At 38.5% G+C, this 18,612-nt stretch overlaps 1 protein-coding gene across 3 annotated transcripts in view; it reads right to left on the bottom strand.

The window, feature by feature from the left end:
* ripor3 (RIPOR family member 3) overlaps positions 1–18,612 on the bottom strand; it is a 243,085-nt gene that overhangs the window by 8,719 nt on the left and 215,754 nt on the right. For all 3 annotated transcript variants that reach the window (XM_072556548.1, XM_072556547.1, XM_072556546.1), the window contains exons 17-19: positions 16,411–16,572; positions 7,864–8,022; positions 1,550–1,752 (exon numbers count right to left, since the gene is read on the bottom strand). In XM_072556548.1, coding sequence (XP_072412649.1) covers positions 1,550–1,752; positions 7,864–8,022; positions 16,411–16,572 — 524 coding nt within the window. The remainder of the gene's footprint in view (positions 1–1,549; positions 1,753–7,863; positions 8,023–16,410; positions 16,573–18,612) is intronic.

Genomic DNA, 18,612 nt, shown 5'->3' with positions numbered 1-18,612 from the left:
AATCTCTTATAACTGACTCTTCACATTTTCCTCATTATCGATGTCAGGCTAAACAGTCTATAATTCCCTGCTTTCTTTCTCCCCTTGCTTTTCAAAAAAAACTTGGGATATATTAGCAACCATTCAAGCCATAAGAACTATTCCAGAGTTAAAGTTTGAAAGATGACCACCTATATGTAGATTATTTCTAGTGCCACTTCCTTATGTTTCCTGGGATGTAGATTATTGGGTTCTGAGTTTTTGTTTATTATATTAAACAATACACAGTTTACAAAACAATTAACATTAACAGCTGTATACAGAGAAACAGTAATTTTACAAGGGAGAGGTGCAGCAAAGCTAGGCCCCAAACCCTACCATGCAACCAGTTTTCAGGAAACAAGGACACCTCAAATCCTACTTTCTATCATTACAAAACAGTAAGTACATATAAGACAGTCCATTATTTTAAAAAAGTGCATAAAATACAAACTGCCCAGCGAGCCCCCCGCCCCTCCCACCTTCCGGCCACTCTAAGGCAGCCCACCCCTACGCCCCTCAGTCCACCCCATGCCCCTTCCACTTCTTGGTCCACCCTGACACAACTTCTGACCACCTCTAGGACAGCCCGTCCTGTTATTCCATCAACCCCACCCCCCGCCACCCAGGACAACAGCGGTCAGGACGGACTACCCCCCTTCAGGCTTCCCTAACTGCCCTTCGTACCTGGCTCTGAGGTTTTATTGGCCTTAATCCCACCAATTTCCCAATACCATTTCCCTACTCCTCCTCCTCATGATAATATTACAAAAAACTGCATTCTAAATACTAAACTAAAATTTGTACTGTGGCACAAACGACTTCTAGGAGAAAGTGAGGACTGCAGATGCTGGAGATCAGAGCTGAAAAATGTGTTGCTGGAAAAGCGCACCAGGTCAGGCAGCATCCAAGGAGCAGGAGAATCGATGTTTCGGGCATAAGCCCTTCTTCAGGGCATAAGCCCTTATTCCCTGATTCCTGAAGAAGGGCTTATGCCCGAAACGTCGATTCTCCTGCTCCTTGGATGCTGCCTGACCTGCTGCGCTTTTCCAGCAACACATTTTTCAGCACAAATGACTTCTTTCAGCTTAAACTTTTACTCCTGTTTTTCTCTTTCATTATCTCATTTTGTAAATAAATTCCTTCAATGTGGCTTACTTAAAAAAGAAAGACTAGCATTTACATATGCATTTTACAATCAGCAATTTGTATCCAATTAAACTACCTCTTGAAGTTTTGACTGTGGAAACATAGGAAATATTACAGTTTTCTAATATCTGTGGAATCCATGCTTTTATCCACTAAGCTTGCTGGTTTTCAATATGTAAATAGGAGTGTTTTGTGCATATAACTCTTTATGTGCCTTTTTCACACAATTTTCAGTCTGTCATTGTATGTTATCAGAACTAAAGGTTATTAATAACTTTTAGCACCAATTAGCTGATTTGTATTACTCATGTCAGACTGAAATACAACAAATTGTGCATTTTGGTCTTCCTTAAAATGCTCCAATAGAACAATCAATGCTTACCTTTGCTCTAAAAATATTATTTGCTGAAGCACTGCGAAGGAATGAGGTTGCAGTTTGTGCAATCTTGGGGTTCTCATCTAATTGAAGAATGCAGATTGACTGTAAGGTTTGGTGCAGAGGCTGAAGCTCAGAAACTAACTTGTCTTTTAACTTTTTCAATGTCTTCATCTTCTGTGTAGTCTGTAGTGCTTCAGGGAGAAATACTAAAAATGTAAAAAGTAAAAGAATTTTAAATAAGGACATAGAATTAGTTTATTTAAAAAAACTTCAAAAATTCAGGTTATTTCCCTCAGTTCCTTTGTATCCTATTTGTCAAAAGGTTTCTTTTAGGAAACATTCGTTTCCCAGTGGTTTCTGAAATGATAAACAGGAACAAGAGTAGGCGATTCAGCTCCTTGAGTCTCCTCCATAATTTAATCAGGTCATGGTTAATCTAGATTAGATTCCCTACAATGTGGAAACAGGCCTCTAGGCCCAACAAGTCCACAACGACCCTCCGAAGACCAACACATCTAGACCCATTCCCCTAACTAATGCACCTAACACTAAGGGCAATTTAGCATGGCCAATTCACCTGACCTGCACATCTTTGGACTGTGGGAGGAAGCTGGAGCACCCAGAGGAAGCACACGCAGACACAGGGAGAATGTGCAAACTCTACACAGATAGTTGCCTGAGGCCAGGATCGAACCTAGGACCTTGGTGCTGTGAGGCAGCAGTGCTAACCACTGAGCCACCCCTAATTGTGGCCTCAACTTCACTTTTTTTGCTTCAGTCTCATAACTCTCAATTCCTACATAGATTAACAATCTATCCAACTCAGTTTTAAATGTATTAAATAACCCAGCTCCCACAATGTTCTTTTGGAAAGAGAATTTCAAAGTCTAATGACCCTGTAAGAGAAAAGATTTTTCCTTATCTCTGCCTGATTGGGACTTTTTTTAGTCACTCATTTTAGACCCACATTTCTCACCATACAACTGAATGTAACATTCTATCATGTTATGATCACTCTTGCCTGGATTATTTATCAAGATCAGTAATCAATCCTGTCTCTTTGCACATCAACCAGAAGTATAACCTGTTTCACGGTTGGTCCAGATTGTATTGTTCCAAGTAGCTGTTCTAAATAATGTCTATAAAGTCATCCTCCAGAATATCTTTGCCAATTTGCTTAATCCAATTATCTAAAGATTAAAAACACTGCATATATTACACTATCTTTCAAGTCCCAGTATTTATTGATTTAGAGTCATAGAATCATAGAGCTATACAGCATGGAAACAGACTGTTTGGTTCAAATCATCCATGCTGACCAGATATCCCAAATTAATCTAGTCCCATTTGCCAGCACTTGGCCAATGTCCCTCTAACCCCTTCCTATTCATAAACCTATTCAGATGCCTTTTAAATATATTTGTATCAGCCTCTTCCACTTCCCCTGGAAGATATTCATGAAAACGTTGCCCCATAGGTCCCTTTTAGATCTTTCCTCTCTCATCTTAAACTTATGCCTTTTACTTTTGGACTCCCCACCCTGGGGAAATGACCTTGGTTATTTACCTTATTCATGCCCCTCTTGATTTTATCTACCTCTAGAAGGTCATTGCTCAGCCTCTGACACTCCAGAGAAAATAGCCATAGCGTATTCAGCCTCTTTATTTGGTTCAAACCCTTCAACCCTGGCAACATCCTTGTAAATTTTTTCTGAACCTTTTCAAGTTTCACAATATCCTTCCAATAGTAGGGAGACCAGAACTGCATGCATCATTCCAAGTGTGGCCTAACCAATGTCCTGTACAGCCAAAACATGACCTCCCAACTCCTGGACTCAATGCACTGACCAATAAAGGATAACATACCAAATGCTGCCTTTGCTATCCTGTCTATCTGCAGCTCCATTTTCAAGGAAGTATACTACAGTCCCCAGGATCTTACCGTTAAGTGTATAGGTCCTGCCCTGAGTTGCCTTTCCAAAATGCACCTCACATTTAACTAAATTAAACTCCATCTGTCACTCCTCAGCCCATTAGCCCATTTGGTCAAGATCCCGTTGTACCTTCGCTATCCACTACAACTCCAATTTTGGTGTCATCTGCAAACTTATCAACCATTCTTCCTATGTTCACATCCAAATTATTTATATAAATGATGAAAAGTATTTGACCCAGCATTGGTGGCACATTTATACAGTGCAATTATTGTCAGGCAGTCTGTAAACTACTTCCACCATTGACAACCTTGTTTTTTTACTCTGCATCTAAATGCATTTTACATCTTGAGCTCCTGAACCAAGATCTTTTCTTACTACTACCTCGATTGTACCCCTGTCCTTCCAAAGTGTCAAATACCCAGAATATCCAATGGTCACCATGACTTGGAGGTGCCAGTGTTGGACTGGGGTGGACAAAGTTAAAAAATCACACAACACCAGGTTATAATCCAACAGGTTTAGAGTCATAGAGTCATAGAAATGTACAGCATTGAAACAGACTCTTTGGTCCAACTTGTCTGTGTCGTTCAGATATCCCAACCCAACCTAGTTCCATCTGCCAGCAACCAGCCCATATCCCTCCAAACCTTTCCTATTCATATACCCATCCAGATGCCTTTTAAATGAGGTGATGTTGCAGCTGTACAGGACTTTGGTTAGGCCACATTTGGAGTACTGTGTGCAGTTCTGGTCGCCTCACTTTAGGAAAGATGTGGAAGCTTTGGAGAGGGTGCAGAGAAGATTTACCAGGATGTTGCCTGGAATGGAGAGTAGGTCGTACGAGGATAGGTTGAGAGTTCTCGGCCTTTTCTCGTTGGAACGGCGAAGGATGAGGGGTGACTTGATAGAGGTTTATAAGATGATCAGAGGAATAGATAGAGTAGACAGTCAGAAACTTTTTCCCCGGGTACAACAGAGTGTTACAAGGGGACATAAATTTAAGGTGAAGGGTGGAAGGTATAGGGGAGATGTCAGGGGTGGGTTCTTTACCCAGAGAGTGGTGGGGGCATGGAATGCGCTGCCCGAGGGAGTGGTAGAGTCAGATTCATTGGCGACCTTTAAGCGGCATTTGAATAGGTACATGGATGGGTGCTTAATCTAGGATAGAAGTTCGGCACAACATCGTGGGCCGAAGGGCCTGTTCTGTGCTGTATTGTTCTATGTTCTATGTTCTATGTTCTAAATGTTGCAATTATACCAGCCTCCACCACTTCCTCTGGCAGGGCAAAAGTATCAACTGCTCCACCCTGGAGTCTCCCTGCCTCAATTCCTGTAAAAGGGTTTTTGCCCAAAATGTTGATTTTCCTGCTCCTCGGATGCTGCCTGACCTGCTGTGCTTTTCCAGCACCACTCTAATCTGGACACATCCTCTGGCAGCCCATTCCACACATACACCAGCCTCAGTTTCTGTGGAAGCACTAGCTTTCGGAGTGCTGCGCCTTCATCAGACAACCACAGTCTAGAGCTTCCAAATAAACCTGCTGGACTATAACCTGGTGTTGTGTGATTTTTAACTTTAACAGAATATTCAAGTAACCTGTTTAACTAAATCTCTGAGATGGCTTGGTTATCAGACTCATTCTTTCCAGCTGTGTTATTAATTGATCCATTTTATTATGAATGCTGCAAGTATTCAGGTGATGAATGATCAATTATTTTATTTACTCAATGGATGAAGGGGTTGCTATCTGGGCTAGCATTTATGATCTGTCCCTGGTTGCCCTTTAGAAAGTCCGGTAAGATGCCTTCTTGAACCTCTGCAATTTGTTTTCAGTAGATTGGCCCACAATGCTGTTCACAGAATAGAATGTCAACACTGTGGAAATAGGCCGTTCAGCCTAACTGGTCCATACTGACCCTCCAAAGACCATCCCACCCAGATCCATTCCCCCTAGCTTATATTTCCCATGGCTAACCACCTTGCCTGCACATCCCTGGAAACTATGGGCAATTTTGGACTGTGGGAGGAAACATAGACACGGGGAGAACGTGCAAACTCCACACGAACATGGAATCGAATCTGGGTCTTTGGTATGTGAGGCAGCTGTACTAACCTCAGAGCTACCATGCTACCCTTTATATAGTGGGCTCCATGATTTTGACCTAGTGCCACTGCAGGGTCAGTGATTTGTTTTCAAATCAGAATGGTGAGTGGCTTGGAGATGAACTTGCAGATGATAGTGCTCCTAAGTATTTGTCACATTTTTCCATCTAAATGGTAGTGGTCACTTTGAAGTTTAAGGAGCCTTGATAGTCAATTTTGTAGATGCTCCCTGCTGCTACTGTGTCAGTGTTTGAGGGAGTAAATGCGGATCTGGTGCCAATCAAGTGGGTTGCTTTGTCTTGGATGATACTAAGATTCTTGTATTGTTGGAGCTGCACTCATTCAGGCAAGTGGGGAAGATTCAGTCACACTTCTAACTTGCCCCTTGTGAATGGTAGCAAGCTTTGAGAGTCAGGTGTTGTTACTTGCTGCAGCATTCCTAGTTTCTGACCTGTATTATAGCCATAGGACTTATATGGTTAGTCCAGTTCAGTTCCAGGTCAGTATCAAGAGGTGACGGTTATATTCTCTCTTGTTGGAGATGGTCATTACCTGGCACTTGTGAGGCACAAATGTCAAATTCTACTTTTTCCTGCTCGAAGTTAATTTGCTCATCAATTTTTGTTTACGCTTTATGCCTTCCTGTAAGATCCTGGCTCATTATCATAACAGGAGCTTCTAAGGAAATTATTGCTTTGTTCTTCTCTTTAAGTAAACAATTCTCCCTTCACGTGAACCCTGCCTCCACCACCCCCACTATTTGTTTCTAGTCATATGGGATTTGTGTTTTTATATTTACTGTTATTTACGTATTGAAATTTGAATTAAATTCAAACTCCTATGAATCATTCACATTGAACAATAAGGCTATTAATGGGAAAGATACATAATTGTTGATATCCTGGTTTTGCGGAGAAGAGCTTGAAGTCAGTATTCTGATCTCATCATTGGGTAGTGTCTGACTTTTTGATTGGTGATTCATCCCATCTTATGTGAAGAAATTTTAAAAATCAAGAAGAAAATGCCTGATATTAATTCACCACCATCTTTCCTTTGCCTTTTCTCAGCAGTTTTAATGCCAGTCCTGTTTCCTATTACTTCTGCTCCTCACATGTCATTAACAATGATAACTTTCAATATTGTGGAACCTTAAAATACTTTCCAAGGCATCTCACTAAAGTATAGACAAAAAATGAATACCTAGCCAAAGGAGGAAATATTCAGATAAGTGGCCAAAGGCTGAATGTGTGATTGCTTGTGAGAAGATTGGACAAATTGAATAATAGAGATATTAACTCTAAAAGCAGGAAAGGTATGTTGAGCCTTCATAAATTTCTTGTTTGGGCATAAGTACAGTATTGTGTCCAGTTCTGGGCTCCACAGTTGAGGAAGGATGTGAGGATCCATGAAGATTCATTGAAGATTTACAAGAGTGGTTCTTGGATAATATTTTAAAGTAGAGAATGTGGATTTGTTCTCCTTGGAACAAAGGAGATTGCAGAGAGATTTATGAGAAGCGTACAAGATTATGACAGGTTTAGGCAAGGTACACTAAACAAAGCTATTTTCATTCCATTGATGATACAATTCACTTATGTTCCTTTAGGACTAGGAGAGACAGCTTTAAGATTTTGGGCAAAAAACAAGCAAATGAGGATGGTAGAAGCAGAAAGGACAAATCATTTCAAACAGAAATTGGTTAAATATTCAAGGTAAATAAAATTGGTGTTACAGAGCCATGTGGATATAATGAGAGAGGGACTAACTGGATTGTTCCTTGGAAAATCAATGTGAGCTTGAAGGTCTGAATGACCTCACTTCATGCCATGAAATATAAAGGAATAGTTTTGAATGAAAGAAATCAAAGTATGCTCTAAAATACTAGCCTGAATGTGTTAGCTTTTGGAATTTTTTGAGTTTGATGAAATGCAATGAACTGAAATATCTCAAAACTGGCACAATTTACACCTGGATAGCCAATCTAAGAGGCAGGTAAAAGGATGTGTAGGGATGGGATCTTTTAAAAAGTATCAAAATCTTAACATTGATTAATATCAGATCAGGAATGCAGAACTGATTCGACAGTGCTTTGACCTGTGATGACTATGGTATGTTTAAACTTCAGTCTCAATCTACTGAAATCACTTTGACATATAACAATGTAACTAAAACTCTTGTAAATCAAGCATGAATGCATTAGACCATAAATTTTCTGTTAAATCAATGACTGCATACTCAAATTTCAATGCAAGCAAATACCTTTTTTCTTACTCCTACCTTCCTTTGCAAGTCTTGTCAGGTGTGTCCCCAGCTGAGTAATATTGTACTTCTTCAAATAGTTGAAAAACTGGAAGACTGTCACTATTTCCTCTGAGACATTAGGACACAGCAGCAATTCACAACAGCTGACAATCTGGTACAGAAGTGTTCTGAATACTTACAAAAACATGAAAATAGTATAAACGTTTAAATGATTTAATAAGACTGTTATTGTGAAGAGTTCTTTGGCCATGTAAGATTAGTTAAAAATATCTTTAGATTCAGCTCTGAAAAAGAATTTACTGGGTGAGTGGCAATCAACTGTAGCTGCTATTTGTTAGGTGCATCCAAGAGGGCTTCTTGAAATAATATATAAATAGTCCAACTAGGGAAGAGGGTTTACGAAACCTTGTACTGGGGAATGAGCCTGGCCACTGATTGAAGTTTCAGTGGGGAAAAGGCTAATTAAGGTAATATTAGGCAGAAACTGGAGAAATTAGATTGAGGGCAACTGTTGAGGGTAAATCTAGATCTGACATTTAGGAGTCTTTCAAAGATTCTGGGAAACACCTGATCAAGTCCCAGGGATCCACTGGCCTTTATGCATTTTAAGACCTCCAGTCCCACCTCTTGTAATATTAACTCTTTTCAAAACAAGTTCCCCAGCTTCCATGTCCTTCTCCACATTTAAACACTTATGCAAAATATTCATTTAGTATCTCACCATCTCCTGTGAGGATGAAAGGTAAGGATACTAAACATTTATTAGGAGCAGGTGGGTTGCTAGGAAAAGGGTAAGTTCATTCAAGAATAAAGGTTTATGCATGGAGCCAGAGTAAGTGGGTGAGGTCCTTAATGAGTACTTCACAGTGGTATTCACCAAGGAGAGGGACGTGGATGATGGTGAGGTTAGGGAGACGGCTACGTTATTATTCTATGGTGTGACCGGATGGGCCATTGAAATAATGAACTTAGGATGGCAATACCATGGAGTTACAAAAGATGGAAAATGATTAAAGTATGCTGGAAAATAGAATCTAGCCTTGGCTCAAGTGATTGTGCTAATCCACATGTTGCAAAATCCAGACAGACTGCAACTGCCCACAGACAGTTTGCAAACAACCCTGATAGCTGCACTACACACTACAATATACACTAAATGAAGTTGGACTTGAATGGGACAATGGATTGTCGCCCTTGGGACCATCAGGAGTAATGAGTCCTTGACTTGACACGGTGGTATCCAACACCCTTATTTGGAGGAAACTACGTGCACCCAGCACCTACCATAATGGACACCTAAGGGCCACCCTACCCTCAATGTGCCAACACCTGGTTGGGTCTGATTGATGAGGGTAACTGAATCAGATCAATCCATTGGCAGATCCTCCACACCCTCCCAAAAGGGCACAAAGACTCTGAAGGATAAGAATCACTGAAAAACCCCACTCAGAGCAGTAACTCGAGAATAACCATTGAAAGAGAAAAACACCTCCAAGACCATTGAAAGAAGAAGAAGACATTACCACATGGAGCCCAGCCAAGTTCTTGTGTGGTGGTATATGATCATACAAAGTTAAGTTAAAGCATAAGAGAGTTTGTAGAGTTTTTTTGTTAGTTTATAGTATACTTTATTATTCTAATGTTAACTGTGTTCAATAAATGAATATTATTGTCTATAAGAGTCAGTTCATAGTTCTTTTGCTGAATATCAGAATTTAAACACATTGTGTGGCAGATACAACAAGGGTATATCGATATTAAGAAGGAGGTAGTATTGGGGGTCTTGAAAAACATTAAGGTAGGTAAGTTCTCAGGATCCTGAAGATGATAAGGGAAGAGATTGATGATGCCTTGCCAAGGATCTTTGGCCACAGGCGAGGTCCCAGAAGACTGGAGAAGAGCCAATGTTATTCATTTGTTTAAGGTCAGTAGGTTTAATCCAGGAAATTATAGGCTGGTAGTAGGAGAAGTATTAGAGACATTTTTAGCAACAGGACTTATTCACTTTTGGAAAAGAATGGACTTATTTGGGATAGTTAGCAGGGCTTTGTGCAGGGGAGGTCTTGTCTCAGATTTGACATTTTTGAGAAAGTGATGATGATTGATGAGGGTAGGGGTAGTGAGTCTAAATGGAGGGTTCAGAAAAGATTTACAAGGATGATGCCAGGGTTGGAGAGTTTGAGCTATAGGGAGTTGCTTAATAGACAGGGGTTGTTTTCCCTGGAGGGTCAGAGGCTGAGGAGTGATCTTAGAGGTTTATAAAATCATGAGGGGGCATGGATAGGGTAAATAGACAAGGTCTTTTCCCTGGGATGGGGGAGTCCAGAACTAGAGGGCATAGGTTTAAAATGGGAGGGGAAAGATTTAAAAGGGAGCTAAGGGATAACATTTTCATGCAGAGGGTGTGCATGTATGGAATGAGCTGCCAGAGGAAGTGGTGAAGGCTTTAAAAGACATCAGAATGGATATATGAATAGGAAGGGTTAAGAGGGAATATGCTGGCAAATGATTAGGTTAGATTTCCTACAGTGTGGAAACAGACCCTTCGACCCAACCAGTCCACACCGACTCTCTGAAGAGTAACCAACTAAACCCATTTCCCTCTGACCAATGCACCTAACACTATGGGCATTTTAGCATGGCCAATTCACCTGACCTGCACCCAGAGGAAACCCATGCAGACACAGGGAGAATGTGCAAACCCCACACAAACAGTTGCCTTAGGCTGGAATCGAACCTGGGACCCTGGTGCTGTGAGGCTGCAGTGCTAACCACTGAAGCACCATGCCACCCTAATGGGATTACATTAGTTTAGGATATCTGGCCCGCATGGACGAGTTGGATCAAAGAGTCTGTTTCTGTGCTGTATATCACTATACCTCAATTTGTGAAGATCCCTCACAGTAAGCTGGACAAGAAGGTGAAGTCAGATGGGATCCATGATGAATAAGTTGAATACAAAATTGGCTTAGTTATAGAAGACAGAAGGTGGTTGTGAGGGGCTGTTTTTCTGACTGGAGGACTGTGACCAGTAGTGTTTCATAAGGATCAGTGTTGGGACCATTGTTGCTTGTAATGCATATAAATGATTTGGGTGAAAATGTAAGTTTGCAGACAACATGAAAATTGGTAGAATTGTGTATAGTAAGAAAGATTGTCAAAAGATACAGCAGGATATAGATCAGTTGGAAAGTCAGGCAGAGAAATGTGAAATGGAGTTTAATCCAGACTAAATAGAGGTGATGATCTTGGAAGTTATTTGCAAAAAAAAAGTGGACAGTTAATAGCAGAACCCTTCGGAGCATTGATGTACAGAAGGATCTTAGGTTCCAAGTCCATATCTCCCTGAAAGTGGCCAGAGAGTCCATAGGCAGTAAAAAAAAGGCCATATTTGCTTTAGCAGTCAGATCTATTAAAGTTGGCAAGTAATGTTGCAGTGTATAAAACTTTAGTTAGGCTACTTTTGGTGTATTGCGTGCTCTTCTGGTCACCACAATATGGGAAGGATGTGTAGGCTTTGGAGAGGGTGCAGAAAAGGTTCACCAGGATGTTTCCTGAATTGGAGTGTAGTAGCTATAAGGAGAGGTTAGACAAACCCGGATTGTTTTCATGTCGGAAGCTAAGGGATGATTTGATAGTATATAAAATTGAGAGACATGGAAAGTGTGGACAGTCGAGTCTTTTTCCAAAGCCAGGAGGCATATGTTGAAAGTGAGAAAGTAAAGTTAAAGGGATTGCAAAAGGAAAGCTTTATTTTATCAAATAGGTAGTAGGCGGCTGTAACACACCACCAGGGGAGATGGTAGAAGCAAATACAAAATAACGTTTCAGAGGTATTGAGACAGCCACATGAATAGGCAGAGAATAGAGGGAAGTGGACCACGTGCATGTGGATGAGATTAACTTACAATAGCATCGTAGCCAGCACAGACATGGTGGGCTGATAAGCCCATTCCTGTGCTGTACTATTCTGTATTCTATGAAGGCAATGGCCTGATTGACTCTGGTTTTGTAGCCTATGTTCTTTGATACTAGGCAATTGGTATAAGCTTCTGGTTTTACAGAATTGATGAGCTCAGCCACACATTTAAGCAAGAAAATTTATAACCAAAGATGAGCAGTATGACTTGTGTACAAGTAGAAACTTTAAAGTGATTGTAGGACTTGGTAATTTATTTCCTTTTCAAATGATATAATTTAGTTATCCACACTACACCAATCCACTATGATACATTGCTAACTTGAATCATAATGTTGATTTTTTTTAAGTTGAGTTCTATAAAACATGTGGCCTCAATTTTTCTTAATGTTGTTTGACAGGAATAAATCTGTCAAGTTAACAATCAAATTTAACAACTGCATAGTCTCGTAAATAGCATATTTTCTGCTATGTAATGTAACAGTTGTTTTTGCCTGTTGTCATTTTTGCAGTTTACTTCCACGGCCATCAGAAGGACACATACTTTCATATTTCAATATAAATTATTGTTGAGCCAAAAAAATGGCACATCACATTGTAAAATATGTAACTACTGTGCTTTCCCCGCCATAAACATTTGATGAAAAGAACTTCATAACATGCTTGGAATACATAACAAGTTAGTCATTGTTGAATGAGAAAAGGCAGGTTAATTCTTGCATGAGTCTCTTCATGTGTACTGGCTTGCTTTATATATTTTATGGATGATCTTCTGAAATCCAACATGAGCTGCTGTTTTTTTCAATACTGCGAAGTGACGTAGTTAGCTAAACCCTTGGCTCAATAGATTTCTAAGAAGGTGACGCAAAAATCTTCTGCAATTTTTATATTGTTACAAAAATTTTGTGTAGTAGAACTGTGACAATTTGTCTTTGAACTTTCATAGAGATAGGAATAAAAATGAGCACAAATATTTCATATTAGAACCTCAAATTTTCATTCTAAGCATTCCTACATCGCTAATAATTAAAAGCCTCAAAACAAAATATATGGATACTGAAAACTTAAACATATGAACAACATGCTGGCAATAGTCAGTAGTTGAGACAGCAGCTATAGAAAGAGAAACAGGTAATATTTTAGGTTAATGACCTGACAAAAGGTTAACTCTGTTTTTCTCTCTCCCCAGTTACTGCCTGTTCTGAATATTTGCATGGTTTTCTGCATCATTGCAATAAAGGGACATGTATCAAGTTTGAGAATGTCTCAAAGGATTCATAGCATAATAAATAGTATATACAGGAATGGCCATGACATTGATCATTGAAGTGAGGGGGTAGAACTATGGTAGGTAGTTTTCAACACAATTTAAAGTTAAGCTCATCAATTTTGCTTTAAAAAGTATAGATTAGTAAAATGTGAAATAAGGGTCTAAGAATGCCAACAAGATGAACAGGAAATAACTAAGAATATACAAAGAAACGAGACTACTTATTAAGAAAACTAATATAAAAGGTTCTGTACCTGAATGTGTGTAGCATTCATAGCAAAGTAGCAAATTCATAGTGCACACGTGGAAGTAAATAAATACTGCCTGATAATCAGTATGAAGACGTGTTTGCAAGATGAAAAGGAATCCATACTGAATATTGAGGATATTTGGCATTCATACAAATAGGAAGGTAGTAAAAGTGGAGGGGTTGCACTATTAATCAAAGATGGCAATTGTGTTTCTGAGCTGATATTGGTTTAGGAGAATCAGTTTAAGTGGAAATGAGGAATAAGAGAGGACAAAAGTCACTAGTGGTAGTGGTTCTCAGGAATCCTAACTAACCACAATGTGGACAAAATACACAAGATGATATATTAAGTGCTTATAATAAAGGGATGGCATTAATCATAATTTGTGTATATAGTGTATTTACTTTATGTTTTAAGCTGAAAAAAATTAAAATAGCAATAATAGCCTGGTTGAGGAGTTCTTAAATGCTTTTGATAGTTACTTAAAGCAGCATATTTGGAAACTGTCCAGAAAGCAAGTGGTATTAGATTTAGTTTTTTATGATGTGACAGAATTAATTACTCAGAATAAAGGCACTCCCCAGTAGCCACAACATGATTGAATTTTATGTCCAGTTTGAAAGGAGAAGATTGCGTCTAAGAGTTAAACATATGTTGTAGGTGTGAAAACTGAGGTAACAGACATTAACTGACATTTTAAGCTAAGTAATATATCAGTGGGCACAATGGCAAACATTTAAGGGATAATTCTTAATACTCAGAATAGATATAGTCCTAATTTAAAGAACAATTCGAAAGAGAGAACCTCCAATCCGTGATTAAAAAAGTTAAGGGAAACTTAAGGCAAAACATATAACTGTGAAAAGATGAGTAGCAGGTCAGATGTTTAGGCAGAATAGAAGAAAAAGACAATAACTATAAGATTAATCAGAAGGAAGAAATTCACCTTTAAGAGGAAGCTAGCTCGGAGTATAAAACAGCAAAGAAAGGAAAGAAGTCCAGTGAGTTTGGTCCTCTCAAGTGAGAATGATGCATCACTCGTGCATAATAAGGAAATGACAGTTTTTATGTCTTCACTATAGAGGATACAAAACACCTTCCAGTAATAATCATAAATCATAAGGTGAGAGGGAGAGAGGAATTTAATAGAATTACAATCCTAAAGGAAGTGGGGTTAAGCAAACTGGTGGAATTGCAGGCAGACAATTCTTCAGGTCCAGTTTGACATCATCCTCAGGTCCGATAGAAGGTGACCAATAAATTAGTGAATCATTTGGAATTAATTTTCCAAAATTCACAAATATTCAGTCAGATTTGAAAGCCACGAATATAACCCCTCTGTTCAATAAAGATGGGAGATGAAAAGTGGAAAAATGTAGGCCTGTTAGCTTGGTGCCTGTGATGAGGAAGTTGGTAGAATTTGATAATTAAAAAGATTATAGCTTTGAGATTAAAAAAACATATAAGATAATTGGAAAGAGTCAGTACATTTTTGTCAAAAAGAAATCATGTCTACCCTATTTACCGGAGATGGTTGAAGGAATAATGTGCTGTTGATAAAGGGAACCTGTAGATGCACTGTCCTTGGATTTCCAGAAGACATTTGATAAGGTATCACATTAAGGTTATTGTGAAAAATAAAAGCTCATGATATAGGGGTGTGCATGGATAGGAGATTGGCTAGCTGACAGAAAACAGAGTATACATAAACTGGTGTTTATCTGACTGGTAGAGTATTAACAGGGGAGTCCCATACTGGTCTATGTTGGTGTCTCAATTTTTTTAATTTACTTAAATGACTTGGATAAGGAGAGTGAAGGTGTGATGGCTAAATTTGCAGATGTCAACAAGATAGACAGGAAAATATTATGTGAAGGAGACACATGGAAGTTGCAGACACCTATGGATTGAGTGAGTGGGATGAAATGTAGAATATCGAATTTGAGGTGGGAAAATGGATTCTTCACTTTGGCAAGAACAATAAAAAAACAGATTATTATTTAAATGGAAAGTGACTGCAGAACTCTGTGCTGCAGAGGGATTTAGGTGTTCTAGTACGTTAACATGCAGGTACAGCACAATCAAGAAGTCTAGTGGGATGTGATCTTTTTACCACAAGAGGAATTGAACATAAAAGGGAGGAGGTTATCCTTCAGTTATATAGGGCATTGGTGAAACCACATGTCAAATACTTCTACAGTTTTCATCACCTTATTTAAAGAAGGATGCACTGAAGACAGTTCAGGAAATTATGAGATTGGTATTCTGAAATGGATGGATTATTTTATGAGGATAAGAGAGACAGACTGCTCTTCTTTTTAATGGAGTTTAGAAGAGTGAGGGGTGACTTGATTGAAACGTATTCTCATCAATTCCCTTTTTTTAATGCAAACTGAATAAAGTATTTTAAACATTAATTTGCTTTTGGTTTTCTTCTTGTGAGAATTATGAATTATATCTGTTAAATCGGCAATGACTCAATCAGAGCCCTGATTAGGGGAATTGATGAATGATTGGGTGTGTTAGTTGAATGAGCCAGATAATCGGACAAATTTTAAATTTGAAACTTGCGTAATTTCCACAGGCCACATGTCACCAAGCTGCCATTTATACATTTGTTATTAAAAAATGCATTCTGATGCAATTGCATGCTAAAATTAAGGTAATTATTAGCACAATGGTCATACTATGTTGGGTTGTACTAATCATTGCATAGTCACTATATTTTATATGTATATATGGGACAAAGCGGCATACTGATAACGTCACTGGACTTGTAACCAAAAACTTCAGGCTAATTTTCTGGGGACAAGGGTTTGAATGCTCTCATGATTGATAGTGAAATTTGAATTCAATTATTTGAAAAAAATCTGAAATTAAACGCTAACACAGTGCAAACCCTTAACTGCTGTCAATTGTCATGAGTATCCATCTGGTTTGTTCATTCCTTTAGGGAAGGAAATCTGCTATCCTTGCCTGGTCTGGCCTCCTATGATTCCAGGTCCACAATACTAATAATTAATTATCCCTTGCCAGTAGGGTTGGGTATTAAATTCCATGAACAAATTTTAAGAAATTTGGCTCCAGACAATTCTGTGAAATCAGCTACAAGCATAGCTTACCTCTTTCTGTCTGTCCTGGGTGCCTTGCAGCCACTTTCTGTGTGTAACAATTTCTTAGTTGTGCCAGGAACCTCTCAGCTGATGAGTATAATACACTGTCTATCTCCATACACTTACTCCAGAATGACTGGACAGATTTGCACAACTTTGATTTTGGAATAACTGAAAGTAAAAATGATAAAATGCAACTAGCATTAAAAGAAATTCTGAGAGAAATTTTAAATACTGCTGTCATCTTATTGTAGTATAGAAATGTCCATGTAGTTACTGGATTACAATGAAGCACTTTTTAAAAAAAACCTCAATGTGCTAAATATCTTCCTTTTAATTCCATGTGTCACAGGAATTTCCACACTTTATTAATAAACTTAATGCAGTAAATTCTTATGTCCTGGAATGTTTCCCAGATTAAAGCTACCACATGCCACTTCTACAATGCATACATGTTGCGGATTATTTAAAGAATTGTATTGTTAATTATTCTAAATTGCTCATATGGGCTGTATTTATAAATTTGCAAATAAAAGTGCTATTGATTGTTGCTAAAAAGAGCAAAGTTGAATGATGAGCTCCTTGAATACATATGTCATGTGCTCAAACATATTTGAAAATCTTTGTCAAGACGAGTTTACTGACTTGGTCTTGGTTTATTTTCTTTTTATTTGTTGAAGTATTTCAAGTTTTGTTAGTCTTAAAGCTTTATTCCTGATGAAGGGCTTTTGCCCGAAACGTCGATTTTACTGCTCCTTGGATGCTGCCTGAACTGCTGTGCTCTTCCAGCACCACTAATCCAGAATTAAAGTGAATAGGGCCAATTATGGATGAGTCATCAAGCAAAAGAACTTTTAAAAGAAGTGCAAAATCAGTGGTGAAATTGTTTTTGAAGAAAAAAAATGTAGGATCAAGACTGTAATGTATTTTCATAAAGTTAAATTCAATGAATTCAATGTTAGTAGGTGTGACAATACTGTGGCTTTCAGAAGTGTATTGTATCCATTTTTTTTCATGAAAAGAGTTGAGACAGGTACTGAGCAGTCTGCCCCATAGCCAATAAAGTAAACAGTTTAAGTGGCCTTAGTTTTTTTTTAAATGTTTAAGCAATAGAAGCAGCCTGAAAGGTTGGGGGCAAGCTCCCACAGAACGAGGAGTTTTTTTTTTAAGTTTTAGCCTTTGGTAGCAATAGTTGGAGTCTTGAAGCTGGATGTGAAAGCTATTATTCCTCTCTGTTACAGCAAAGCTGGGATTCTTGGCTGGCTGCTAGAATTACAAGTGAGACAATCTATTTTACTAAACTTACCTTTGCCAAGTGTGTCTTTGGGATGTTACTATATTGGAACGGTTAATTTGTAGTAGTTAATATATATATTATTTTGTTAAGCATTTCAATACACTTACATTTAAACCAATTTTCTTTTTATTTTGTCTGTATTTTAATTACAATGTATGAATAAAGTAAGTTTGTTTCAAGCCTGGTAGTTTGACCAATCGAATTGTATCTGAAACACACCGCTTTACATTGAGTCTAGGTCTTACATTTTCTTATTTTAACGCTATCTTCTTAATATATTTTGAGGGTGTTTGGTCTGGGTCCTTAACATAGGCAACAGATATTGAACTTGATACTACTTGTACAATTCTTGATTTATGGAGCTTAGCATTCCACATCTATTGAAAGCACATGACTTTCTTTCATTCTTATGGCATGGGGTTCGGCTGCCACTTGGCTACAGTGACTATAGTAAATAAGACTAAGTATTTGCAGTTTTGTGTTAAACCTCAGGCATTCATAACTCTAAATGTTCTTGTCATGTGTCACGTTTTCAAACCTTTAGGTTTTTTTTCTCTAAAAGTAAAGTTTGCGAATATTGCTGTCCTGATCTGCAATATCACAAACTGTACCACAAAATCTCAGCTGAGTTCCTAATGTTAACAAAGAGCCAGATTTCCTCATAGCTAATGAGAATAGGACAATTTGAGAGACATTCTGGATTGCTCTCCATCTACATAAGCTGCCCAACAAAAAAATACCATTTGAGTATTGAGCCAGGAAGCAAACCATAAGACCAAAAGACCATAAGACATAGGAGTGGAAGTAAGGCCATTCGGCCCATCGAGTCCACTCCGCCATTCAATCATGGCTGATGGGCACTTCAACTCCACTTACCCGCATTCTCCCCGTAGCCCTTAATTCCCCAAGACAAC

This window comes from Chiloscyllium punctatum, chromosome 37 (genome assembly GCF_047496795.1).
Source record: "Chiloscyllium punctatum isolate Juve2018m chromosome 37, sChiPun1.3, whole genome shotgun sequence".
NCBI classification, from domain to species: Eukaryota; Metazoa; Chordata; class Chondrichthyes; order Orectolobiformes; family Hemiscylliidae; genus Chiloscyllium; species Chiloscyllium punctatum.
This window is presented reverse-complemented; position numbering and strand designations above follow the sequence as displayed.